The sequence below is a fragment of the Protopterus annectens genome, chromosome 5.part0, assembly GCF_019279795.1.
Source record: "Protopterus annectens isolate FY-2018-M chromosome 5.part0, PAN1.0, whole genome shotgun sequence".
Taxonomy (NCBI): domain Eukaryota; kingdom Metazoa; phylum Chordata; order Ceratodontiformes; family Protopteridae; genus Protopterus; species Protopterus annectens.
In genome coordinates, this window is record NC_056735.1 from 805,812,848 (window position 1) to 805,840,098 (window position 27,251).

At 40.2% G+C, this 27,251-nt stretch overlaps 1 protein-coding gene across 1 annotated transcript in view; it reads right to left on the reverse strand.

The window, feature by feature from the left end:
• The window catches only part of PIWIL4 (piwi like RNA-mediated gene silencing 4), a 1,045,202-nt gene that overhangs the window by 990,951 nt on the left and 27,000 nt on the right, over positions 1–27,251 (reverse strand). The window contains exon 2 of the mRNA XM_044072628.1: positions 7,841–7,932. Coding sequence (XP_043928563.1) covers positions 7,841–7,927 — 87 coding nt within the window. The 5' untranslated portion in view covers positions 7,928–7,932. The remainder of the gene's footprint in view (positions 1–7,840; positions 7,933–27,251) is intronic.

Sequence of the window (27,251 nt, forward strand, 5' to 3'; positions counted from 1 at the left end):
GTAGCTGTCCTTTCTATAGATAGTACTCGATAAACCAGATGTTGTTTTAACAATGGAAATGTCTAAGTAGTTAATACACTCCTTGTTCCACACATAAGTAAACTTCAAAAACCCCGTGGTAGTACCAAGATAGTTAACAAATTCATTTGCACTAGTTTCATCTCCCCTCCACAAGATGAGTAGATCATCTAAAAACCTGTTGTACATCACTATCCTCCGCTGGAATTTAGATGGAAAAACAAATGCCCTTTCCCATGCCAACAAAACCAAATTGGCAAACACTGGGGCACATTTCGCCCCATAGCAACACCTGAACATTGTTGGTAAACCTCATCCTCAAACTTCATAAAATTGTTTTTGAGAACAATTTCCATAAGGTCATAGATCAAATTGAGCTTCCCTTTGTCAACGCACTTACTTGCATTCAAACTATCATAAAACATTTCCAAGCCCGGTCCCTGTGAAATCACTGGAAAAAGATTCACTACATCGATGGTCAAAAAAACCATAAGAATTCACATCGTCCTTTACTCCCCTTAACCTTTCCAAACAATGCCAAGAGTCTCTAAGAATATGAGAGACATCATTGAGAACCGGTTTAGAGTAATAATCAACATAACTGGCAATCGGCTCAGTTTTGGACCCCCTAGCCACCACAATTGGTCTAAATTGCAACTTGTCGGTCCCTTTATGAACCTTGGGGATACCAAATATATTTGGCATTGTAGGAAATTTTACAGTGAGATAGTCAAGTTCGGCTTCACAAATCGTCCCCTGATATAGTGCGTCCAAAAGAAATAAATCTATCTTCTGGTAAGCCCTGTTGACTTCATTCACTGAGACCCTTGTGTAAGTACTGTCATCCTCAAGAAGCTACATCATACTTGAGATGTAATCAATCGTATACATAAGTTTTAGACCAGACATTCGTGGCATTGGTGACTTGAGGTGCAGTGGTTGGAATATTTTGCCTGTAAAAACTTAGACTTACAAACTACTACATTGCATCAGGTGAAACCTTAGACTTGCAAACTATTACAATGCACCAGGCGAAAATGTAGACGCTGTTGAAGAAAACTGTCTTTGATATTTGTACTGCATGCTGCACATACAGATATTGTGTTATTTATATTGCTGTTTATACAGTCACGCATTTGCTTTCATATTTCTATAAATATATCAATAAACATGCAGAGAGAAATTTCTTGTTGTATGAAAGCTTATTCTGGTTAACAGAAGTGTTTTAAAAATATGTCTTGGTTGTGCAATTCCCAGGACATGACAATTTGTGTCTGAAATTTAGCAAAAATGCAATTCTGGGTTTCAGTGCATTATTATATTTATGGAAAGACTATGAAACTGACTACTATCACTGTAAAGAACACTTCTTATTGATATTGTTATTTGTGGAGATTTAATAGCTTTTATTGTTCACAAAATATTTACATCTGTTTATCTTATGCTTTTTAAGTTTATTTTTCAGAAAATTCTCTGGAATGCATGAGATGTGTGTAGGTTGCTAGAGATGTAACATTCTACACAACGTAGGTGTTAATGAGTTAATATCCTTGAAAGTGTCCAACAAAGGCTGCAAACAACAGTGCACCACAAATTCTGCAAAACACAGAGCAACCATTTCACTGCATGCAATGTATGCTTTCCTAAACCCCCCCATTGTGGGGATCTGGGTGAGGGCAATGAGTTCAACATCCCTATACATATATATATATATATGTATATATATGGGTCTGCTTTAAAACACCAACACACCAAAACACTGACGACGAGAACACCGAGAGCGGAAGATCGACAACTGAGATGATCGACAGTTTAAAAGCCTGACGCTGAGAACACCGACATGTTAAGGTAAGTGTGTGATAGTGGCAGATTTTAGGGTTAGGGGCGGGTTAAGTGAGTTAGGGTTAGGGTGCGGGTAAGGTAAGTTTGCGTTAGTGACAGACTTTAGGGTTAGGGGTAGGTTAAGTGAGTTAGGGTTAGGGCGTGGGTTAGGTGAGTGTGCGATAGTGACGGACCTTAGGGTTACGGTTTGGGTTAAGGTTAGTGCATAGATAGTTGTGTATGTAAGGTTTAGTGTAGGTTTGTAAGGTTTTTGGTGTGCTTGTGTTGTGTGTGTGTTTTTCAGAAAAGGTATTTGTTTTGTTTTGTTGATTGCGGGGATTGTGGTTTGTCGGGCATGTGAAGTTTCGTGAATTAAACTGTCGGTCATCTCAGTTGTCGATCTACCGGTCTCGGTGTTCTCGTCGTCGGTGTTTTAAAGTAGACCCATATGTGTGTGTGTGTGTGTGTGTGTGTGTCTGTGTGTGTATATACATAGATATATATATATATATATATATATATACACATATATATATATATATATATATATATATATATACATATATATATATATATATATATATATATACACTTGTTTGGCAGGCACACCTCCTCAAGGAAGACTGCAAACACAGTGAACTGTGCTAGATGGAGATAAAACAGTTTATTTCTCTGTTTGGTAAAAATCAGTGCTTTGACAAAAATGTTTGATTGGAATAATGTGTGTTGCCACTGCTGATAATGTGGCCATCAATTTAAGGACAAGATATCATTTCATCTGTAAATTTATGGTAATAAACTGGCAAAGAAGGGGAAGAGATTACTCTTTATTATCAATACTCTATGAAATGTGCCTACAGACCTGTGGTGATGTTTAAGTTCAGCTTTTTGTCTTTGCTCTTGATCTTCATTATAAATTTTCAACTTGTTTAGAAAGCTTCTGCTGCCATTTTAAAGTAAACTATATAACCTATAAAAGAGCTTAAGGAAAGGATGAACTGCCAATTGGTGTAATAAGAATTTCAAAGGGGAAGTGAACAGGACTGTCTGATGCAAGGATGCAAGAGCCTGTTAGCAGGGATTACTGCTGAGGAAAAGACAGTTGTCTAAACAGTAATACCTGGCTGAGAACAGCTCTGCCTCCTTCACAAACAAGACCCAGACAGAAAACATTATGTATGACAGTGAAGAGCTCTGGAAAGATAACTGAAACTGGTGGAAATGTTGCCAGTGGAATATGTGCCTGTCAGAACCAGAGATTGTGGATATTAAGCAAGCTGATATCACAGGTTCATAAGAGGTTACTAGGATAATGGTCCTAGGGCCTTTACAAGCCTAGCCATGTTATACATGTGTTCCCTAATTGACCTTAGTTAAATGGTCTTTATTCGGACAGTGAGTTTTTGATCAGCACTGAGTGCGCTTGTCCATGAAAGACATAGCTGCCACCCCCAGGGTGAATTTATGGTCTCCCATCCAATTATTTAGTTGCACTTGAATAGGGTCATTGAACAGCTTTGCTTCATATGAATTGGGAGTTTATTACAGAGGAGCAGCAATCTCTGGGAGATATACCTGTCTCTCCAGCATGTTCTGTTATATGTCACAGGCTAGGCTGAGATCCCCTGGAGTGAGTGACTCTTGTCTCATTTGATTTGTGGAGGCCCTGAATTTACTTGGTGAGGCACCTCTTTGGTCTCCAGCTGCTGCAGGTGTCTAATGAGGTACATGCAAAAGGGAGTGTTGTACTCTATTAGTGGTCTGATGAGGGTCGACTACAGAGAAGCTATAACATCCTTAGTCTTGGATACGATGCCCTTACTTATGAGATGCACAATATAGAGGGCTTTCCTTACCACTGTAGGCACATGGTGACTGAAGTTTAGATTGCTATCAACCTGTGTTCCCAAATCTCGCAGCACTGGGTTTGAGCTTAAGGGGGTGTTGTCAATATTGTAATTTGCAGGGACTTCCTCTTTGCCAAAGGGAATAAAAATGTACCTTTTTGCATTTAGTTTTAGTCCATGGCTTTGGCACCAATCATTGTCTGTGTTAGCCCCTTTTGTAATATGTTAACGTCATTTGGAGCCTCAATGATCGAGCCCAGTTTGCAATCACCAGCAAACTTGGTAAGCCACAGGCCATCTACTTTTACCTAGACTTCAGAGAAATAGATTCCAAACAATAGGGGGCCCAGCACAGATCCTTCTGGTATGCCACTGGTAACTGGTCTACTGGCAGAGGTGGAATCCCCAACTTTGACAGTATGCTTTCTGTCGGTGAGCCAGATGGCTACCCATCTAGTGACGTATGGGTTAATCCCCAGCTAGGAGAGTTTCTCAATGATACCTGAATGGGGAATTGTGTCAAAAGCTTACACTAAGTCAAGATATGCAGTATGTACTGTTTTACCTTCATCCAGGACATTGGTGACATTCTTGAAGAAGCCCACCAGGTTCAGTAAGCATGATCTACCCCTAATGAAGCCAAACTAGGTCAGGTCAAGAGTCTGAAGGTCGCCTATGTCCTTGCTGATAAGGTCCATGATGATACTTTCCATGGCCTTGAAATAAGACTGGCTAGACTCATGGGTCGACAGTTCCCAGGGTCGACTGATGGAACCCCTTTATGCAAAGGGATTACTGTTGCTGTTCTCCACTCTGCTGGAATAACGCCAATGCTTAGGCTGAGGTTAAAGGACAGTGCCAAGTGGTTCCACAAGGTCTTGTTTTACAACTGTTTAGAAGCAGATGGGATGTTATCTAGTCCTACAGAGGCTGTGTTTTTGGTCTTGGAGAGCACAGATACGACCTGCTCTTTGGAGTTACTAGGTAGAGGACTGCTGTTAGGTATGCTTTGGGGTATGGTTGGTGGGGACGGGAGGGTGAAGTTAGTGCCAAATCTGTCAGCTAGCAGGTTGGCAATTTCCTCAGGCTCAGTATAAGAAGTACAGTCCAGTATAAATCTGGCACATAGTTGGTCATTCCCTTTTAGATTGTGGCCATAGCTAAAGAATGCCATATGATTATCCTTAGCTAGGGATGCTAATTTAGCTTTGTAACTAGCTTTAGAAGACTTTACAAGATATCAGATTTGCTTCTTCAAGCTGTAATGGGTATTCTTCTTCCACTAAGTTCCCTCTCGTTCTTAAACATCAGTTTCTTCTTTTTTTTATATAACCAATTTATACTTGAGGTCCACCAGGGTGGCCTGTTTTTTTCTGGAGGACCTGGTTTTGATCTGGTCAGGAAGAGTCAAATCTATACAGTTGTTCAAGTGGTTACACAAGGCATTTGCATATTCCTCTGCATAGGAGTCATTGTTTAGCTTTGGCTGTGTTAGCAGGGGGTTTGAAACTTTTTATGCCATTGCCTAGTAGTCTGCAGTTTGCTTTGGAGAAATGTTTCAGTTTTTCTGCTCCTGTGGGAGTGTCAGTTCTCATGGTTACTCTGAATGAGACATATTTATGGTCTGACCTTACCAGGGAGGCAACACATAGAGAATAGAGTAATGACCCCCCCCCCCATGTTGGACAGTACTAAGTCTGGGACATTTGAGCTCCTTGTGGGGTTGCAGACTAGCTGTTCTAAGGCATCTGTAATGAGAAAGTCCAGGTACCTCACGGCTAGCATGTTTGAAATCTCCCATGACCAAAATGGTTGATGTTAGAAGGCTGCTACTGCTGAGTTAGTTCTTACTGTCTCAAAAATGGTTTGAACATTATCTATGTAGGAAACATCATTAGGACAGATTCTTGAGCAGTCATGCTGGAAAAATCTGATGTCCAGTCACACACTGAGCATCCAGCCAGTAAAAGGCTGATACCAACTTACCATAATCAGCATTCAGTAAGATGTCTTCTGGTTCAGGAAAGGAGAGGCTAATATGGACACTACTGATATCTAAGGTAATGAAGTAGAAACAGACCCTAAACAAATGGGCTCAGGTAAACTAGGATGCATCTCAAGTATCTACCTATGAACCTATAGGAAATTCACCCCAGGGATCACTTATGTGGCTCTGCTTGACAGGAGCACAGGAAAATAATTTTCTTGGGTGGCAAAAGCCGGGGTACCTTTTTGGCTAGGCTTATATAGGCCCTAGGGCCAATAGCCTAGTACATACCTATGAACCTATGAACAATGGCATGAGAAACAGTAACATTTCTATGTAAACTGCTGAGCCTCTGACTTTGACTCTGTTCAATTATCTTCTTAAGCTTCTCAAAAATGTTGGCTCCACACCATGCCATCCCTTCTGTTCCAATATCTTCTAATGTGTCTCAATAAATTTAGCTGAATTGCATATTGTGCCTTCTGCCCCGTTATCTTCTAAAGTTTTTCAAAACTTACAGCTGAATAGCATGCCAGTTTGTGATGCTTTCCACTGTCAATGGCAGCTTTCTTGTGATCGGTGTGAGAAATACTATCTATTTTCTTTAGCTCGAGCTACCAGACAGATGGGTCAAAGGACTCCTGCTCCACATTTCTGAGGTTCTGATGTAGCAAGGAATTCTGCAGGGTCATTCTTCTGTAGCTTTCTATAACAGGTTAAATCCCCTCAGTGGAGAACATCTTTCAGTGTTGTCTGAGGCTCCCACATAAAGTCATCACTTTAATCATTTGTATCTATAAATGCCCTTATTCTATAAGCCCCTGACTGTGACGGCACATGTGAGGCACTCGGTGAACAGAAAATAGCAAGAAAATGAAGAAATATTGAGTATTTTGAGAAGAAATATCACAAAACAATGAATAACTCTATAAAGTGTTGAATAAAGTCAAAAGCGATATTTTTTCCCCACAAAAGAGAGGCTTTCCCTTTAAATCATTTTGGAAACTACCCAGTGAGAAGCCAAACTTTTTTCCTACATTTGGAAATAAATAGAATGCGTTACTAGGGAAGTGGACTACTGGAACTATGGGTGGGGTTTAGAAATCTGAAAAAGTTATAATGGTCATCATGTAATTTCTATCTGTTCCTTCAACTAAAAGTTTATGAAGTCAGACTTTCCTTCGTGACTTTCAGATAAATAAAAAGCTCTTATATCAGCTATTTGCGCTTACTGTTCTTTCCTAAAAAATACCCTTAAAAGAAGCTATCACGTGAAAAATAAGACTAAAAAACTCAAATGAACTAACATGAGTCAAGGTAACAAAATTAAGCTGAAAGAGGAATTCCTGAGAAACAAAGCCCATACTTTATAATACAACTTGGGGTTGGGAGGGTGGCCTAATGGTTAAGGTGTTTGCCTTGCAAACACAAGGTGCAGGGTTTGAGTCTCACAAGGGATAATTGGCTAGGCTTAAAATGGCTCGCAAGGGCAGTTAGCTTAGTATGAATCTATGAATCTATGAATCAAAAACATCAAAACAATTAGGAAACAACAATAAAATACAAGAGCTAAAAAAAAAAGTTTACCACTTTGAAAAACACGATAAATCATTTAACTGAAATGAAAAACTAAACGGACTGGTAATACAGTTACAATTACAAAGTAGTAACACCAGCCTTGCAAATGTTAGGTTACTGAAGAAATCAGTGAGCATTACTTTATACAGCAGGTCCAAATAATGAAACAAGATAATTTACATGATAGCTCTGAAAAGAATTTTTTTTATATTAACATTAGAAAATAAAACTATTTATTAACTAAAGAAAGCTGATAATTTTAAAGTATTTTATACTTATTTTGCCTACTGTATTTTATCTTAGACTCATCAATGATACCAAACATTTGGGTATTTATCTGCTACACCATACAGTGCTTATTTCAAATGTACACCTAATCATTTCCCCTAATAATTTGAGAAGGTAAAAGAATAGATGGTCATGCCCCTGTTTCAGGTTAGCCACCTAGGCTCCAGAACCAAAGGCACCTTTCAAGTTCTGGAAAACAGTAGGCAGACAAGAAGAAAACCCTTATTCCAGAAGTCTAGCCTCTTGAATAGTTTTAAAGATGTATAAAAGAAAACAATTATAAACAAACAGTAATACATACCAGTCCTGGTCCATCTGTCTGCCTAGACTCATCTGATTCAGACAAAGAGGAACTCTGTCTTGATTTCACACGTGCTCGTCCAATCATTGTACCTGCAACAAATGATCAGAGTTAGCTTTCTGATTTATTCCCTGCCTAACTCTTCTGCCAGACCAGTGCAGCACACATTTCCTACAAATATTATTTTAAGTAAACCAAACAATTCCTCCAGATTAGTCATCCCTTTATGTATTATTAGACTCATTATTAGGAAAGCTGCCTGCAGAAAACTGTCAGGATTGCCTTCTGCTAACCTGGGTTTTGTAAATTTTTCATATCATTGTGCTCAGTGGTACATGTGTCAGCCTAAAATAGCATACCAATTCTCTGTGTACTTCAGTTTTGTGCCTTTCCACTAAACAAACAGAAACTTTGAGAGCAAACAAAACACATGCATACAACCTACAAAAATATTAAATCATACCTGCTTGAAGTAGGAGGAAATCCACCTACAGCAACAAGGTGTATAGGAAATTCATACCACTAGAGGATGAAAGGCGGGAATTAAGCATGAGGTGCAGAAGATTTACTCAAAGGTCAAGTGATATGGTAAGTACATATCCGTTATACCTGATTTCAAAAGCCTTCTGCAGTGGGAATCTGTTGGAATTATCAAAGCAGTTCAAATTAAAGTTTCTGAAAGGCTGGAGCCACAGGAAGACTTTAAAGGCAAGGATTCAAAGGCCAAATCCTGCAGCAATGATTTGCCAAAGGAGTCCCGACACCTGAAATCCCAGCTGAAGTAATGATGCTTAACAAGTATAAGGTGATGATATCTGCAATGGCAACATTTTTGAAGAAAGCAACGGAAGCAACCGTGTCTTTCGGTGAGTCGCTCTTTCACTTATGTGCTGTACAATGATCAGACAGAAAGATGATACAAAACACAGTATTCTTTAAAGTGGCTGTTTAGCTACTGCAACACCCTTTCTACCTATAACAAGGAGATGAGCAGCTGTTTCACATTCTAAATTTATGCATTCATCTTCACATAAAACCAGAGTTACCAGTGCACATCCAAATGCATGAAATTCGTTCCCCTGGACTCTGCCCCCAGAAAAAAACTAAGAAACTGAATGGACCGGTTAAAAAAAAATTACACCCTTTCTCAGAGGAAATGTTGGTGAATTCTAATGAGCAGCTTTGTGAATGGAGTAGAGTTCTCCTTGGCAAAATGCATGAAGGTTAGAAACTGTATGGAAAGGGGAGATAGCAACTAAAATGGTGTCTTCCAAAAGATAAAACTGAGTTATTTTCCAACAAAATAACTAGTTTAAATGGAAGACAGACGAGCCTTTCAATCATGGATTTCAAAGAACACTGCATAGAAAATTTTCAAAGATGGGTATGAGGATGCAAAACTGCAGTAACAGCTCATTATGGGCCACATTTCTGCCCTCCACAAGGGCAAGATGTGTAGTGATAAGTGAAGCATGTATGACAGCTGTGCAATAAGTAAGATGTAAGTTACATGGATATCTTGGTAGATCCAGGACAATGGCTCCCAGTATGCAGTCATCTGCGAACTTTGTTAGCCAGAGTCCCTTAGTGTTGGCCTGTACTTCAGAGAAGTAGATGCCAAACAAGAGCGGTCCTAGAACTGAACCCTGAGGTACTCCACTTGTCACTTGTCTGGAGTTGGATTTGGAGTTGGCTACTTTTACAGTCTGGGTTCTGTCAGTAAGCCAGTTGGCAACCCATCGAGTGACGTAGAGATTTATGCCCAGCTTAGTAAGTTTATCTATGATTCCAGAGTGGGGGATGGTGTCGAAGGCCTTGGCGAGGTCCAGATAGGCTGTGTGGACTGCCTTACCCTCGTCCACAGCTCTGGACACTGATTCAAAGAAGTCAATCAGGTTCAGGAGACAAGATCGGCCCTTCACGAACCCAAACTGGGTGGGGTCCAGTGTTTGAAGGTTTCCAATGTCTTTGTTTATGAGTTCCATGATAATGCATTCCATGCCCTTGCAGATCAGGTTCGTCAGACTGATGGGACGGTAGTTCCCGGGATCCAAGGTGGATCCTCTCTTGTGGAGTGGGATAACTATAGCTGTGCGCCACTCAGTGAGCACGAAGCCTGAGGTGAGGTGATGATTAAACATGACACTTAGCTGAGGTGCCAGTTCATTTTGTAGTTCATGCAGTACACAGCCCAGGATGTCATCTGGTCCCATGGATGCTATATTCTTAGCTTTGGAGAGTGCGGTTTCTACCTGTGTGGCCGTGATTATCATCTGAAGAATAGCTTTATTTAAGTAGTGATTAACTTTGATGATCTTGTGTATTTATTTTATGAAAACTGAAAATAGGTGTTTATGTTTGCAATTTAATAATAAGTTTATACTTGCAAAACAATGGTGATGCACTACACTTTTACTATTATTTATGCATGGTTGTCTCATTGTTACTCTGTTATGGTTTTGTAACATGCTAATAAAAAGCAAAAAGAAAAAAAGAAGCAATAGATATCCATGACAAGATAAAGACATTACATTTATACTGAACATGTCCTATTTTTCTTGCAGCTGCTACCTTCTAAATCAGCAAATGTAGAAGGAAGGTGTACTTTAAGATCTGAGACTACAGAAATAAGAAAACATCTGTTTTTCAAACTGTGTACTAAAAAATGCTTATTTGAATGTTAACTCTGTCAAGACCCTGTTGCCTTCATCTCTTTTATTTAAATATAAAAACAAAAGGTATATGCTTACCACAAAGCTAGACCCTTAGGAGTGAATCCATCCCCCCTGTAGCTCACGGGACTAAGGCAGGGATTAGGACCAGCTAACAATCCAAATTTTCCCAGACTACGTGCTGCCACAACCAGGGAGACCAGTGGAACATGCCCGTACTTTTCAGAACCAGGGAAATCATTTTCAACCATTTCGACAAGATCGACAAGGGCAGATGCGGACAAGGAATCTCGAACAAGAATCTGAAGAGTGGGGGAAGGACTATAGGGGGGATTATAAAGAGAGACCTTTCAAGGGACATTATTCTAACAAGAAATTTAAACGGTGAGTCATGTAATGATATAAACTTGCTTATTAATTTGTCTGGTTGTGAATTAACACAGGAACAAGTTGATGTTTTAAATTTGGGATTAAAATTTGTGCCCACTGTTTTACCTAGGGCTCATGTGGTTAGGCAAGAAATGTTTCACTTTTTGAGAAAAGTTTTTTTGAAAAACCATTTTTCTAAAGTTATGTTAATGAATGATGAAGTTTGTGGTGACTTCAATAGTAATGAATCTGACGATAGTTTTTTCTCCTGTTCAGATGTAATTGAAGATTTGTATGATGTTGACATGGGGGGCATTGTGATTTGTAATGCTGAGAAAGCAATTGACATGACATATATTCCTTCGTTAAATAAGTTTATTCCTCCCTTTGATAATCCATGTATTTCCCAGTTTGGGGCTATGGTAGGATTTGGGGGGGATAATATTTGTGAGTCTGTGTTGTTGAATAAACAAGATATTAAATATAATTTGACATCAAGGGAATGGAAGGCACTAAAGTGCTTAGAAAAGAGAAAGGACATAGTAATAAAGCCTTCTGATAAAGGGAATAAAATTGTCATCATGAATGCAGCTCAGTATTTGAATATGTGCATGTTACATTTAAATAACACCGAAGTATATGAGAGATGTAGCATTATAGAGTATAAGAAAGCTGTAACTGAATATGAAAAAAAGCTTGATAAATATGTTAAGAAGGGCTTTTTTTCTGAAAAGGATGTTAAGGATAAGTTGGTTAATTGTAATAGTGAAGTGGCCTTCTTTTTTTGTTTACCGAAAATTCAAAAAAGTTTGACAGAGCCTCCTGGCAGGCCCATTATTTCTGCTTGTAAATATTTTTTTACATAATATGGGCTTACTTTTACACAGAATGTTATTGCCTCATGTTGTAGTATCTCCTGCATACATCCAAGATAGCTCTGATTTGTTGAGAAAAATTTCCTCTCTAAAATGGAATGTGAGGAAGTTCTTTTTAGTTTTAGATGTAAAAAGTTTATATACCTCCATTAAACATGCAGATGGCCTTAGAGCCATCCATTATTTCTTGGGCAATAGTCCTGTTGTTAGTTTTGTTATGGAAATGGTTGATTTTTGTTTGACAAATAATTTTTTTCATTTTAATAATGAATTGTTTAGACAATTACAAGGTACGGCTATGGGGGCAGCGTTTGCCCCCATGTATGCCAACCTTTTTATGTCTTTTTTTGAAATTTAGTTTTTATTTAAGTTAAATTTTATGAGGTCACATGTGGATTTTTATTTTCGTTATAAAGATGATTTAATTTTTGTATGTGATGGAGGTTTGGAAAAAGTGGATCATTTTGTGTTAGAAATGCACAATAACCCGTTTGGTTTATCGTTTGATGGATTACAGAAAGGGAGTAGGGTGGTTTATTTGGATTTAATTTTGGAGGGAAATCTTGACGGTAATATTTCCCATATTGTTCATAGGAAGTTTATTGATGGGAATCAGTACCTCCATGCTTCTAGTTGTCATCCTTCCCATGTTTTGAAAGCTTTACCATACGGGGAGTTACATCGCATTTCTAGATTGTGTAGTGATAAGGATGTGTTAGTGAGGGAATTGAAACAAACTAGTAACATGTTTGTGAGAAGGGGGTACGATCCTGATGTTTTGAAAGAGACTGAGAATAGAGTTTGGAAAGAGGTATTTGGATGTGTGGGGAGTATTGATAGTAGTGCATATATGGGGACATTTCAGGGTCCTAAGCCTACTAAAGAAAATTTTGTTACTCAGAATAAGACAGATACTATGTATCATGTGTCTGTTTACAACATTAAAAGTGAGGAAATGAGAACTTTAGTAGAATATTATTGGAATTATTTAATTGGAGATAGGTATTTGGCAAGAATTTTACCACCTAAACCCCTATTTTCTTATAAAAGGGGAAGGAATTTGAAGGATATGGTGGTACATGGGAAGTTTAGTTTACCAGTGGTGGTTATACCTACTTCTTTAACTTTTAAGGGAACATTAAGTTGCAATAAATGCAGTATTTGTAAACAGGTAGAGAAAGCCTTTTATAGTATAAATGGGACAAAATTTGAACCTAGAGAGGTTTATTCTTGTAGGAGTAAAGGAGTTGTTTATGCCTTAAGATGCCCTTGTGCCTTATTTTATATAGGAGAAACTAAGAGAGAATTTTGTGTCAGATTCATGGAACATATAAGGGATATTAGGAATAAAAGGGAGGATAAAACAATTTCCCTGCATTTTAAAATGTTACATGATAGTGATGCTTCTAGATTAAAAGGTACTGTTTTGGAAACAGTGAAATGTTTCTGTGGAGATGAAAATTTATTGAAACATAAGTTGAAGTATAAAGAAAGTATATATATTTTAAAATATAAGACATTAGTGCCCAATGGCCTTAATAATGATTTAAATTGGAAATGTCTGCTTTAAATTCTTACTAATTTATTGTATAATTGATGTGAATTTGTGGGATATGTATATAAAGATGTGTGTTTTTGGTTGTTACTGTTTGTTACTCTTTGAAGGTGGTTACACTGAGGCGCTAGAGAAGAGAAAGAAGGAATAAAAGTTTTAATTTTCTTGCCTTGTGATTTATTTGTACCACAGTCGGTGGTTTGGGTCAGAGTTGTATTTCTTCAGCGTGTTGTGAGAGGAGAGGAGGTTGTATTTGGTATTTATGCATGGTTGTCTCATTGTTACTCTGTTATGGTTTTGTAACATGCTAATAAAAAGCAAAAAGAAAAAAAAGAAGCAATAGATATCCATGACAAGATAAAGACATTACATTTATACTGAACATGTCCTATTTTTCTTGCAGCTGCTACCTTCTAAATCAGCAAATGTAGAAGGAAGGTGTACTTTAAGATCTGAGACTATAGAAATAAGAAAACATCTGTTTTTCAAACTGTGTACTAAAAAATGCTTATTTGAAGGTTAACTCTGTCAAGACCCTGTTGCCTTCATCTCTTTTATTTAAATATAAAAACAAAAGGTATATGCTTACCACAAAGCTAGACCCTTAGGAGTGAATCCATCCCCCCTGTAGCTCACGGGACTAAGGCAGGATTAGGACCAGCTAGCAATCCAAATTTTCCCAGACTACTTGGTACTCACCCATCCCACTGCTCTCCATCTTCTGATCTGAAGTTGGCTAATATACATATTGCACATGTATATGTAAGTCAGCCATACAATGCCATCTTGGTCAAGTAAGTAAGGCACACCAGACTGTCTTGGACAAGGCATGGAAAGGCATGCAGAGTTATTATAAAGGATAGACCCTCACCTAGAAATCTACAATTATAGTTAATATATAATTTTTGTATCTAATAGGAGTGGTTCCATCCTCTGGGACACACTAGGAAAAAATTCTAAACTCTTCCTATTAGGTGGACATACCCTTGATATTTGCTTCATAAGTAAATCTAGATGTTGAAACAAGGTCCAGTTTACAGGGCTTTGCAAAAGGATTTAGTAAACACCCCATAGCTGTTACACAAAATATCCTCAATGGCTGCCTTCTTGAAGAACACTAATGAGGCAGCTACAGTTCGGGCAGAATTAGCTTTCACCAAGGTCAGGCAATGGCTTGCCATGCTTGGCACAGCAAAACTTGATGCAATACTGTTAGGAAAATGTATAACTGCAATGTGCAGGCTTAGTGCATTAAGGGTTAAAAAGAGTTAATACATTTATTCTGCTTATTCTGTGTAAATATGTGCAGCTGCTGGAAGCTCTGATAAGAGAACAATTGACGCCTGAAAGTCTACCATAGTCAGCAGAATGTGTATTGAGGCCAGGGTCGTACCTTGACCCTAGGCAAATATATCATATCAGAACTGGACAGCTGAAGAATTATGAGAAACTAGGGAGGGCTGAAAATAAGCCCAAGGCCAGGTTGTTTTTCTCAAACATGTTTTTGCAAGACAGCAATTATCTGACCATGTCAGCACTAAATCTAATAACATCTTCCTGTGTACGTGCAGAGAACTGTATAAAAACAGCAGGCTGAACTATGGAAAATCAGACAAACCTTGTATATACATGCTTTGTCTCCTTGCTGCAAGTAATAAAGGGTGCCTTGCTTGAACCTTACGTGTATTGATCTTTTTTTTTCTTTTACAGATTGGTCCTTCGGGACGGAATTCCTCTCTTCACCACGGATCAGACGGCCAGGTGGCTGAAACCGTACGGGGAAGAAACCAAATTGGTTCTTCTTATATGTAAAGTCCTCTGAATTGTCGTCAAAAGAGGCCAGCCACTTTCTGATCTGCGACTGAAGGACGGGTTTTCCGCGAATCAGCAATCAATCACGTGGGCTCAGGTAAGGATAATCTACTTTTTCTGTTTCAAGATCAGGGACTAGATGTGTATTGTGTTTTTGTCAGATTGTATTTTTCTTACAGTCAGGGATAGAAAAAAAGGTACAGTCTTGTCATAGATCAGGTATAACAGAGTAGTAGACTTTAGGCAGTCATTCTGAAGAGACTGTAACAAAATCCATGGTACACGTTAAAACTAGAGATTCAAGGCTAAGTTACGTAACAATTAAGGGTAAAGAAAAATGGGTAATAATTGTGTAAGAACACCCAGAAACCCACCGTTAACGGAAGATGCAAAATATATGCAGCCACAGTGCGCAGCCAATATTAGATACTTTTCTAAATGGGTTATTAAGTATGAATTTGACGGGAAATTAGAGAAATCCTCGCTTATCAAACTTGTCAAGCAGCTTAAAACTGACTCTAAGGGTCAAGTGAAAAAGCAACAACAGTTAGGAATTCCCCAGGCACACAGGTGGCCGCAGGAAGCAAACCGCAGAGACCAAAAGAGCAAAGATTCGAAGGCAATGTTTTTGGATAAGGAAGATAATAACTTGGTAATGGCATCGGCGCCACCGCCTCCCCCTCCTTTTCCGGAGTAGGAGGCGAGTAGACAGGTTGACCCACCCCCAATATATCCTATGCTTACTAGAGATAGGGATATTGTAAAACTGAAACTAGCTAAAGTTAGGGATCCCATTGAAACTAGGTCCCGAGCAAAGGCGAATAATCAAGAAGGCTCTGAATTATGGCAGGCAGTTAGGGATACATGACCTGTAGAGGAAGAGGAGATATGCCCACTTATAGAAGTACCGAACCCTCAAGCAGGACAGGAAGATCAGACTCCAACCATCTTAGTATATAGACCCTGGACTCCGGAAGATATCCGGAAAGCTACGGAAGGGATTCCCCATCTGAAACTTAATTTCAGAAAATGTTTAGAAGATTTACAAGGAATGAGGCTAAGTTATAATTTAAATGGGGAAGAAATAGAAAAAGTAGTCCGACAGATTGTAGGACCAGATTGGTACATGATTTGTGGCAACTGGAATCCTCGTGACGCTGCACAAAAACCGCTTCCACATAGCAGCGCAGAGTTAGACACTAGAATACAGGGACTTACAGACCGCATCTCTGAGAAATGGAAACCTAGGGCAGACTGGACTTGCATTAATCAGTGTGTCCAGCAGGAGGGTGAATCAGTAGACCGATATTTTGCTAGGCTGCTAGAATGTTTTAATAACCACTGTGGGATGCAGGTTCCCAAAGACCAAAAACAAGATTCCCCATATGAGCAGCAGTTGAAAAATACATTTTTAAAAGGCAGTAGTACACCTATAAGCAGTTTCATTATGAAACACATGGTCGACCATCGAACGAGCAGATTACACTCACTACATGAATATGCTAGACATGCTGAAAGGCATTTTAATACCAAAAAAAAAAATAAAGCTCCGGTATTCTCCGTAGAAGATGGAGCGGAAGTTTATGTAGTGCATCCCGGGAGAAAGGGCAGGAAAAATGCACAGGGAGGTAGGCAATCTGATCAGCGATCAGAAGACTTTGAAGGACGCAAGAAAAGGGGAGAATGTTTTAAATGCGGTAAAAAGAGACATTTAGCAAGGGATTGCAAGAAAAATAAGAAGGTTACAATGGAAGACAAGGAAGGTGAGGACTGACTACATGATAGTCAGGAATCACTAGAAGGAACCGGTACAGAAAGGACAAACAAGGATGTGAAAAGGGAAATAGAAGAAGTACAGGAAATTAATGACGGTACAGAAGAAAATGAAGTACTAGACTTGGCTTTATTGAGCTTGGAGCTCTATTTAGCAGATACAAAACCAGAAGTTACACTTTTGGTAGAAGGCAGTGAGGTTAAATTTTTGTGTGACTCAGGGGAATCACGGACCCTGATACACCCCTCCAAATCGCCTGAAAACTCGGAGTCATCTGATTACATATTGGTCAAAGCAGCAAATGGGCAACTATATCAGGAACCCCTTTCCCGCAATATTACAATAACAGATCCTGTTTCAGGATTGACACAAAGAAGTAAGATTGTAGTTTCTGCAAAGTGCCCAGTAAATCTCTTGGGCACGGATCTCATGCAGTTATTTAACATAGCGGTGGTTCCAACTATGCAAGGCATGGAAGCGCAGCGATGAACTGACACCTTTATGATGCAATCGGGGAGCGAGATGTTTTATTGGTACAGTCAGGACCTGGTTATGACTGGTCCAGGGACTGTGACCAAAGAACTGATGAACGTAGCCATCAGTAAGTTTGCCTCCCTCGACACTGATAAACAGCACCTGCTGCATTGTACCCTGTATTTCTGTAACACACCAGGACCTGATAAGGAGTATGAAAAAGAGTTATTTAAGCATCATACAAACAGACTGGTACTGAGAAACTTATACTGGGACACAGAAGGGAATAGTGTAGCCAGCTGTTCACTGCCCCAGGAGTTTTTGACACTCTATAAATCCAATCGACTACCACATGTTAGCTTGACCAAAAATAAAAACATACGGTGGGCAGACCTAGGGGAGAAAGTCACAAGATGGGAAAAACAAACAGAACTGGAACTGTCAGGACAGGGAATACAAGTACAAAAATTGAATTGGGTAACTCAAGCTAACCCAGCTGTACATTTGCAGTCTCGCGAAGACAGCTGATGGATACTCCTGTTGACGGAAGAAGAAAATGCCTTGCGGGGTATACCAGAGACCCTCTGGTCAGCAGATGTAGGACTTATCCGTATGGCAGGACCTGTTAGTATCACACCAAAGTCAGCGTTTAGACCACAAAAGAGACAGTATCCCTTAAGAAAAGATGCAGAGGCAGGAATAAAACCTATCATAGCAGCATTACGTAAGGGAGGGGTGCTAGTGGAATTTCCCAATTCCTCGTGTAATACACCTTTATTTCCAGTTAAAAAAGCCAATGGAGAGTGACGTATGGTCCAGGACTTACAAGCTGTAAATGATGCAGTAATACCAAGGGCACCTATAGTGCCAGATCCACACACCCTGTTAAATGATTTAAAACCTGAGCATAAGTATTTTTCTGTGGTAGATATCAGTAATGCATTCTTTTCAATACCAATACACCCAGATAGCCAGTATTGGTTTGCATTCACATTTCAGGGAAAAAGATACACATACACGTGACTGCCACAGGGATATTGTGAGAGCCCTACAATATTCTCGCAAGAAATGTCAAGCAACTTGGCAAGGTTTAATCTGCCAAAGGGTAGTCAGGTCTTACTTTATGTTGATGACATTTTGTTAGCGGCCCCCACCCTGCAGGATTGTAGGGAAGATACCGTAGCACTTCTATGATTTTTAGCTGCTGAGGGACATAAAGTAAACAAAGACAAACTGCAGCTGTGGAATGTTGAATTTGAAGAACTGATCAAAGCCGAAGGAATGCTTTCACAAGCCTGAACTGAATGACTCCCTAACTGCAAATCCTAAGTAGGAAATGGTTAAGGGAAGAAAAACTGTTTATGCTTGTTTTGTAGGTAGAATAAAGTATTAAAAGGGGGGAAATGTTAGGAAAATGTATAACTGCAATGTGCAGGCTTAGTGCATTAAGGGTTAAAAAGAGTTAATACATTTATTCTGCTTATTCTGTGTAAATATGTGCAGCTGCTGGAAGCTCTGATAAGAGAACAATTAACGCCTGAAAGTTTACCATAGTCAGCAGAAAGTGTATTGAGGCCAGGGTCGTACCTTGACCCTAAGCAAATGTATCATATCAGAACTGGACAGCTGAAGAATTATGAGAAACTAGGGAGGGCTGAAAATAAGCCCAAGGCCAGGTTGTTTTTCTCAAACATGCTTTTGCAGGACAGCAATTATCTGACCATGTCAGCAGTAAATCTAATAGCATCTTCCTGTGTACGTGCAGAGAACTGTATAAAAACAGCAGGCTGAACTATGGAAAATCAGACAAACCTTGTATCTACATGCTTTGTCTCCTTGCTGCAAGTAATAAAGGGTGCCTTGCATGAACCTTACGTGTATTGATCTTAGTGTTTTCTTTTACAAATATGATAATCATTTTGCAAAATTACATTGAAGGATCTCTTGTCTCAAATACGGGTGAAAAGGAAATAAGCATTTGGGCATCTTTTCCCATGACTTGATTTTTGACCATAACGTATCTTATCTAGAGATTTACATCCACGCAGTGTAACAAGTCAAGAATACATTATCTAGCTCTGAAATCTCTTATTTTCTTACTCACTTTATTTGAGGTTTTATCAAGGAAAATTCGATTTTAAACCTGTAAGAAGCAATTTCATACAGCCATACTGTACTGTAACGCATGTAAACAAACAAAAAAAAACATTAAACCTATTTTTTTACGAATATGAAAGAACTGCGCAACATTCTACTACATAAACACTACATATAACTGTATATGAACTTTCTAAAGTTATACAACAATGTAAACCTAAAAGTCTATCACATGGTGGGAGGCTGGTATAATGGTTAATGTATTTACCTTACCGACCCAAGGTGAAGGATTTGATGCTTACATGGGGCTAGGCTTAAAAAGGCCCACAAGGGCAGTTAGCCTAGTACTAAACTGCGAAATGTCTGACTTAAGTTTAATTGCATCATCTATTGGGTCTGAACCCAAGTCATGGCTGAAATGGGTGTCTTAACCAGTTCATCAGACCTATTACCTAAAAGCAAATAAATAAATACTCCCTGTGGTTAGAGTAGGTCAGAAAGAACTTGGGGGAAATAAGTATGCTGGTTAAATATGATTCAGTTGCAATTTTAGGCATAAAAGAAGGATGACTCTTAACAATAACTTTGGGAAGTAAAAGTAGGAGCATTAAGTTCTTAAATCTTTCCTGATGAAATATTAGCAACCAAAGAGTTCTTTACAGGAAATTATTTTAACTTTGCAACAAGAGCAGGTGTAATTTTTTCTAAAACAAATCATAAGTCTAAGGAGGTGCTGTACCTCATAGTAAAGGACAGAATTAGAAAGTCCTCTTTAGAAAGACTTTAGAAACTTTCAAGGTTGTTAAAATACTATCTTGTCCTTTGTGAAAGTTTGAGATGAGAACAAATGGACTTAACTTGAATAATAACTTAAAATAGTATGAATAAATACTTGATGCACATGTAATGTGGGAATACTCACAAGAATGGAAGCTAGTCCCTTAGAGATAATCAACACCAAAAACCTGTCCATTTGTCCCTCTAAATCTCACTTATATTGAACTTCTAGGAAGAGGAGGAAAAGCTAAGGAACTAGCCTTAGAGAGTAAGTTAATTATATAGATAACACCTGCCTAAAGGATAGGATAGGATGGCAGTTTCTTCATGGGCCGCAAGATCAGACACTTTTTCAAGAGATGAGGTCAGAGCAGAGAAAGACAGCTCTGCCAGTGATGACAGAAAGCCAGAAGATTGACTTCCAAATTTAGGTTCATACTAGGCTATCTGCCCTGGGGCAATTATAAGCCTAGCCCGATTCTGTATGGCTTACGCCACCCCTTGATTTGAGTATACTGTGCCCTTTTTAAGGTTTAGTTTACTGTGCCTCTGTCTAATAGTGACATGGGAGTAATCCCTGGGACAAACCTACGATCCCCCATCCACTTATCGAGATTCTTCTTGAAGAGATTCAGTGAGGTGCTCTGCCTCACATGAACTGGAATTCTATTCCAGAGCGAAGGGAGCCTCTGGGTTATGAACCTGTCCCTCCAGCAAGTTCTATTTATTTCTGTGCTGAGGTTCAAGTCCCTCGAGCGTGTGGCTCTAAGGGATTTAGATTTACTGAGGTGGAGCATGTCCATTAATTCTGGATTTGACATAGCTTTGTATGCCAGGCATAGATCGCCTCGAAGTAGGCGGTATGCAACTGAGTAGAGCTGGAGTTTTTTTAACCGAGCAGCATATGGCATCTGTTTGAGACCCTTGATTCTCTTGGTGAGATACTTTTGGGGTCTTTCTAATTGCTGCAGGTGTCGGGTAAGGTACATCCCAAAAGGGGCATTGTATTCTATGATGGGCCTGATGAGGGATGAATAAAGGGGCACGATTACCTCTCTTGATCTAGATGTGAAACCCTTCGTGATGAGGTGGGCTATGTAGAAGGTCTTTCTAACCACTTTGGCAATGTGGTTTTCAAAGGAGAGATTGCTATCAACTTGGGTCCCCAGGTCTCTAATAACTTTCTCTGTACTTAATGGGTTTCCGGCTATGTGGTAATTTGTGGGCACAATGTTTTTGCCAAAGGGTATGACTATACATTTTTTGGCATTTAGCTTTAAACCATGGCGCTGGCACCAGTTATCTGTCTCTGTGAGACCTTTTTGAAGGATGTTTGTGTCAGCTGGAGAGTTGATTATGGCGCCCAGTTTGCAGTCGTCTGCGAACTTGGTGAGCCATAGTCCTCCCACGTTTGCCTGTACCTCGGAAAAGTATATACCGAACAAGAGTAGTCCCAGGACAGAACCCTGTGGGACGCCACTTGTGACTGGCTTCGAGTCTGACATGGCTCCAGCAACTCTCACTCTGTGGATTCTGTCTTTGAGCCAGTTTGCGACCCATCTTGTGACATAGGGGCTTATATTTAAGCTGGATAGCTTATCTATGATGCCCGAGTGGGGTATTGTGTCAAATGCCTTTGCAAGGTCCAGATAGGCTGTGTGGACTACCTTCCCTTCATCTACGACTTTGGTGACTGTTTCAAAGAAGTCAGCCAGGTTCAAAAGGCAGGATCTGCCCTTGACAAAGCCGAACTGGGTAGGATCTAGTAGGTCCCCAATGTCTTTGTTTATGAGCTCCATGATGATCCTCTCCATAGCCTTGCAGACTAAGCTAGTCAGGCTTATGGGGCGGTAGTTTCCAGGGTCCGTAGAGGCTCCACCTTTGTGGAGTGGGACCACTGTTGCTGTACGCCATTCTGTGGGCACATATCCTGTAGTGAGGCTGAGATTGTATAGCCGTTTTATTTGAGGGATTAGTTCCTCTTGTAGTTCATGTAGGACGCAACCTGGGACGCCATCTGGTCCCATGGAAGCAGTGTTTTTTGCTTTGGAGAGGGCAGCCTTCACCTGAGCATCTGAGATGTTTGGGAGGCAGCCCTCTGCCGGGATAGATACTTGCTCTTTGGGGAGGGGTGGAGAAGTTTGCACTGAACCTGTCTGCCAGGATATTGGCAATGTCTGTGGGTTCAGTGTATTTTTTGTCGTTTAGAATCAACTCAGAACAAGTCTGGGAGTTGCATCCCAGGTTTCTAACATAACTGAAAAAGCCTTATGATTGTCTTTGGTGTCCTGTGCAATTTTTCTCTCGAAGCTGGCCTTGGAGGATTTTATGAGGGATCGTAATTTTTGCTAGTACTGATCAGAGATGCCTTCCCTATTAGGGATTTTGCTCTATCATGTAGTAGCTTCCTCCTTCTGTTGTACAGTTTATTTATGGCAGGGGTCCACCAGACTGGACGCCTGCCTTTGGATGACTGGGTCTTGGTTTTGTTTGGGATAGCATGATCCATGCATTCCTGGAGATGTCCGTAGAATGTATTTATATAGGATTCTGCAGTTTGGGCTGTAGTTTCCACTGGCCCTGGGGCCTTGAAGGATTCCACTTCGGTTTTGAGAAGTGAGAAGTTCACTTTTGAGAAGTTTTTCACTGTGGTTTTCTGGGCTGGGGGTGGGGTCGGGATGTGGACATCCAGTGAAATTAATTTATGGTCTGATCTTACCAATGAGGGATATACTTCTGGTGTGGAGCATAGGGTCCCCATGTTGGTAATGATCAGGTCTAGTATGTTGTCCCCTCTTGTGGGAGTGGTGACTAGTTGTTCCATAACATTTGAGTTTATAATTTCCAGGAATCTTTGGGCTATGGTGCTGGGGCTTGAGTAGTGCTCCCAGTCAATGTTTGGGTAGTTGAAGTCGCCCAATATAATGGTGTTCGGAGAGATCTTCATGTTCTCCAATGTTTTCAGGAAAGCCAAATGGGATTCCTGACTTTGAGAGGGTGGTCTGTAGGATGCTATAAACTGAAAAGCAGTCTTGCCCACTGTTAGTTGCACATGGATGGTCTCCGATACTTCGTGCAATACCACTAACCTGGAGGTGTGGATATACTTGATAAATATGGAAACTCCCCCTACTTTTGTGGTTCAGTCTGGGTTTTGGGGCCGAAAAGCATGATACGAGGTATAGCCTGGTAGTGCTGGGGTGCCCTCTGGAGCCTTGAACCAGGTTTCTGTCACTGCACAGATATCGATGTTCTCCATACTGAGGAGAGCTTCGAGTGTGTGCATCTTGAGGTTAAGACTTCTAGCGTTTAGCAGCATTACCCTTAGTTTCTTGTTCCTTGTGCTGTCTATGGGGGTGGGTTTGACTTTTGAGCCTTGCCTAAAAAAGGCACTACGGGGGTGGCAAGAGCCTTTGCCAATATCCGAAAGCCCAGTGGTGACAGGTGCAAGCCGTCCCTTGTGAAGCAACGTGGCTTGTCGAGCATGTCATCCCAGGCTGACAGACACTGGATCCCCTTTGAATGACACCAAAATTTTAGCCAATTGTTAAAATCGATCATTTTGTCTTTGTACTGTGGCATCATTCTAGGTGAGGGTAAGATGCTGCTCAAGGGCAGGGTCATACCAGCCTGGGCTACATGATCAGAGAGCTCCTCTATGTCTCTTTTCATTAAGTCTAGGGAGGTACGTCTCAGGTCATTCACACCAGCATGTACAATGACTGAGTTATATTTGTATTTGCTTTGGAGTGACCTGAGTGCTTGCATTATGTGTCGGATCCTAGCACCCGACAGGCAGCTCACCGTGACCTTCTCTTTATTCAGCCTGGTGAGCGGGACGTCAGTGTATCTGACAATAGAGTCACCTATAACAAGAGTATCAGGTGTGTTATTCAGCCTTAAGGGCTGTGGCTGCTTGGCACACTGACTTTGTTGGTTATGTGTTGTGCGTGTTTTGTTTTGAGGTAGCGTTTGCTTGGATGTCTGCTTTGGAGGTCTCTGTTGCTTAGGTAGATTTTTATTTAGAGCCTCCGAGTATGTTTTTGTGTATTTATGTGTTTGGTTCGCTGATGTGGTGGAACTATGTGATACTGGAATTGTGTTGTATGAGGTTACCGTCTCCTCCTGACTGGTTACACCAGTTTTGAGTTGAGAGAGCTCAGCCTCCAGTTTGGCTAAATAGTTGCATCTCTCACATATATTTGAACCTGTTTGGAGGAGGAGAGGGTTGTCCGTGTACATGAGACAGTTGTAACATTGCCTCAAAATTCCCAGATTCACCAGCTGGACTGGAGAGGAAACCATTGACTGACCTTTGGACATGCTAGAGTAACAGGGAAACTGAATTTAAGATGGACCAATAGAGGACAGGGTAATCGTAGAGAGTATAAGAGTAAGTAGTGCTTATGGTTTAATAGTGCTAACTTGTAGAATTACTTAATTGGACCAGTGAAGGGCCTTAGAATGAGAATATGGTGTTTAAATTGAGAGATAGAGCAGTTCTAAGGGAAAAAGTGAAGAGCAGACTTTGTGGAGCCAGGAATAGTTTAAACCCAATTAGGTGGTGCTGCCCGTTGTTGCGCTATGCTCAAAAACGCTCAAAACCACGCAAAAGAGGGTTTTAAGAGAGGAAGATGAAGGAGTTTTGGAATTGACCCAAAATGGCCAATAAAACTACAGTTTCAAGTCAGTAACCACTCCCACAAGGGCAGGCAGGCTGCTCAATGTTTTTCACTGCCACTGATCAACAGAGAGACTTTCCTTTAGCCCAAGCAAAAAATGGCCTCACAGAAACTTACAAACAGTTCAAGAACAGCAAGCCTGTAACTGAACTTTTTTAAATCTCAGAAAAGTGGGAAAAAGCAAGATTTTTTTGTTTTTGTTTTTCAGAGATAGCAGAGGTTAACAAGTATCAACAAGTTATAACAGTGCAGTAAATGACCCCACACGAGTGCTAGGCCAAAGACAGATAAAATGCAAGTTTTGAGAAAAAAAACAATTTAAAAAATAAGTGCAAACAGGAAATTCAGTAAACAGCTCTAGGTTGTGCTCTAAATACAGTTACTAATGCAGAAATCAAATTTAACAAGCCAGAAAATGCTCAAAATAGGCGGCTATGCAGAAAAACTTAGCAAATAAACAGAGAAAAAATACTTAAAGTCTCAAAAATGGCTCCTTTCTTCTCTCAGCGTTTTCTCCTCTTGGTGGGTGCTTCACCAACAGCCAACAAGCCTGAAAAGATGCCAAAACCACGAGGCAACCAGGTTTTAAGAGAGGAAGACATTTTGCCCTTTGGATGAATTTCTTTATCAGAGAATGTGGAAAAGAAGCACACAAAATTAGAGTTGGCCACCCAGACACCTGAACATCCCTAGGAAAATAGGGGTATTTCTCTGGTAATAGAAATAGGGGAAAATATCCCTACACTGATTTTGGTTGGGGGTGCAAAAAGGTAAAACAGGATTCCCCTATTTTTGAAAGATCTTTCTTGTCACTAAGGAACTGAGGGGTTAGTCTTGAGGTAGGCACCTGTTTAGCTTGTCCACCAAAGAAATTAACTTCCTAGGACTATGAATAGCAACATATAACAGTTGTCTGACATTGACCATTCTTACAATTTCATAGTTTCCTTGAATAACAAGTGTGATCAGGTTCTCCCTCGCTTGCTGATCTACTATACAACTGCCATATTGCCTGTTTATATCATCAGAACATCCACTGGGAGGGTGTCCTCAAAGGCTTAAAGGGTCAAAAGGACTGCTCTCATCTACAGTATAAACTGATGTGCTGAAATAGCTTTATCAACATACAGGCTCCCTGAACTGTGTGCCCACTAACATGTCCCCACCCTGCCCCAGGCCGACACATCCAATGCACATTTGCCGTTGAAGGATGGAGATGGAAGAGGCTGCCAAAAATGTTGCTAGTGTCTCTCCACCACGATAAATGTTGCTTGCAGGCTTGTGAGATGTGGTTTTGATACTTCACAAAATGAATCCACATTCTGAGAATACTGTACATAAAGGGTTCACTAGAAAGCTCTCATGTAGAACCTCATAAAATAAATAAATAAGGGCTCTAAAAAGAGCCTGCCCTAGCACCCTGAGATGAGAGTACTCTGGCTGAAAAGGACTTGAGAAGAAGAAAAATCACTGCTTGACCTCTATCTGGAGAGGTCTTGCTTTGCATAACTGGCTGTTTAAACTACAACCTATAAACATTAGTAAATAAGCAAGTTGCAAGTCTGATTTTGCTCTATTCAAGTTATCCTCAGAGATGGGAATAATTTAATCAGAGACTCCCTCAATGGTGAAAGATTAGTATTATTCTGTTTTATTCACTGTCTTTTCAAACTGTTGCTAGCATGATTATTAGCTTGAATAAAAAGCCACATGAAATATAAAGGGTTAATTTAGAAATAGAGTCTTCTTCTTTCGGCTTTTCCTGGTTAGAGGTCGCCACAGCGGATCACCTGTCCACTCATGATTGGCAGTGGAGTTTTACGGCGTCGAGTTGCCAGCCCGGCGCCCAACCTTCCACAGAAGGCACACACATGCACACACTCACACCTAGGGCCAATTTAGAGTGTCCAATCCACCTACAGCATGTCTTTGGGATGAAACCAGAGCACCCGGAGGAAACCCACGCAATCTCAGGGAGGACATGCAGACTCCGCACAGAAGGCACCCCAGCCAAGGATTGAACCGGAGAACCTCTTGCTGTGAGCTGGTAATGCTAACCGCTGCACCACCGTGGAAATAGAATAAAATGCTAAAAAATAGAAAGTAGCATATGTGCTGGCAAACATATAATAGCTTAAATAGATTTTGGCATCCATGCAAAGGAGTATGTTATTGATAAACAAAAGTCTGTAAAAATAACTACGTAGATGGCAGCTGTAAGGACATCCACGAAGTAAAGCTGAAACATCAAGCAAGAAACAGATAAACGCTGGAACACTGCGTTTCAGATAACTGAGTTTCCTTGGACCACCGAGCTTAAAGAA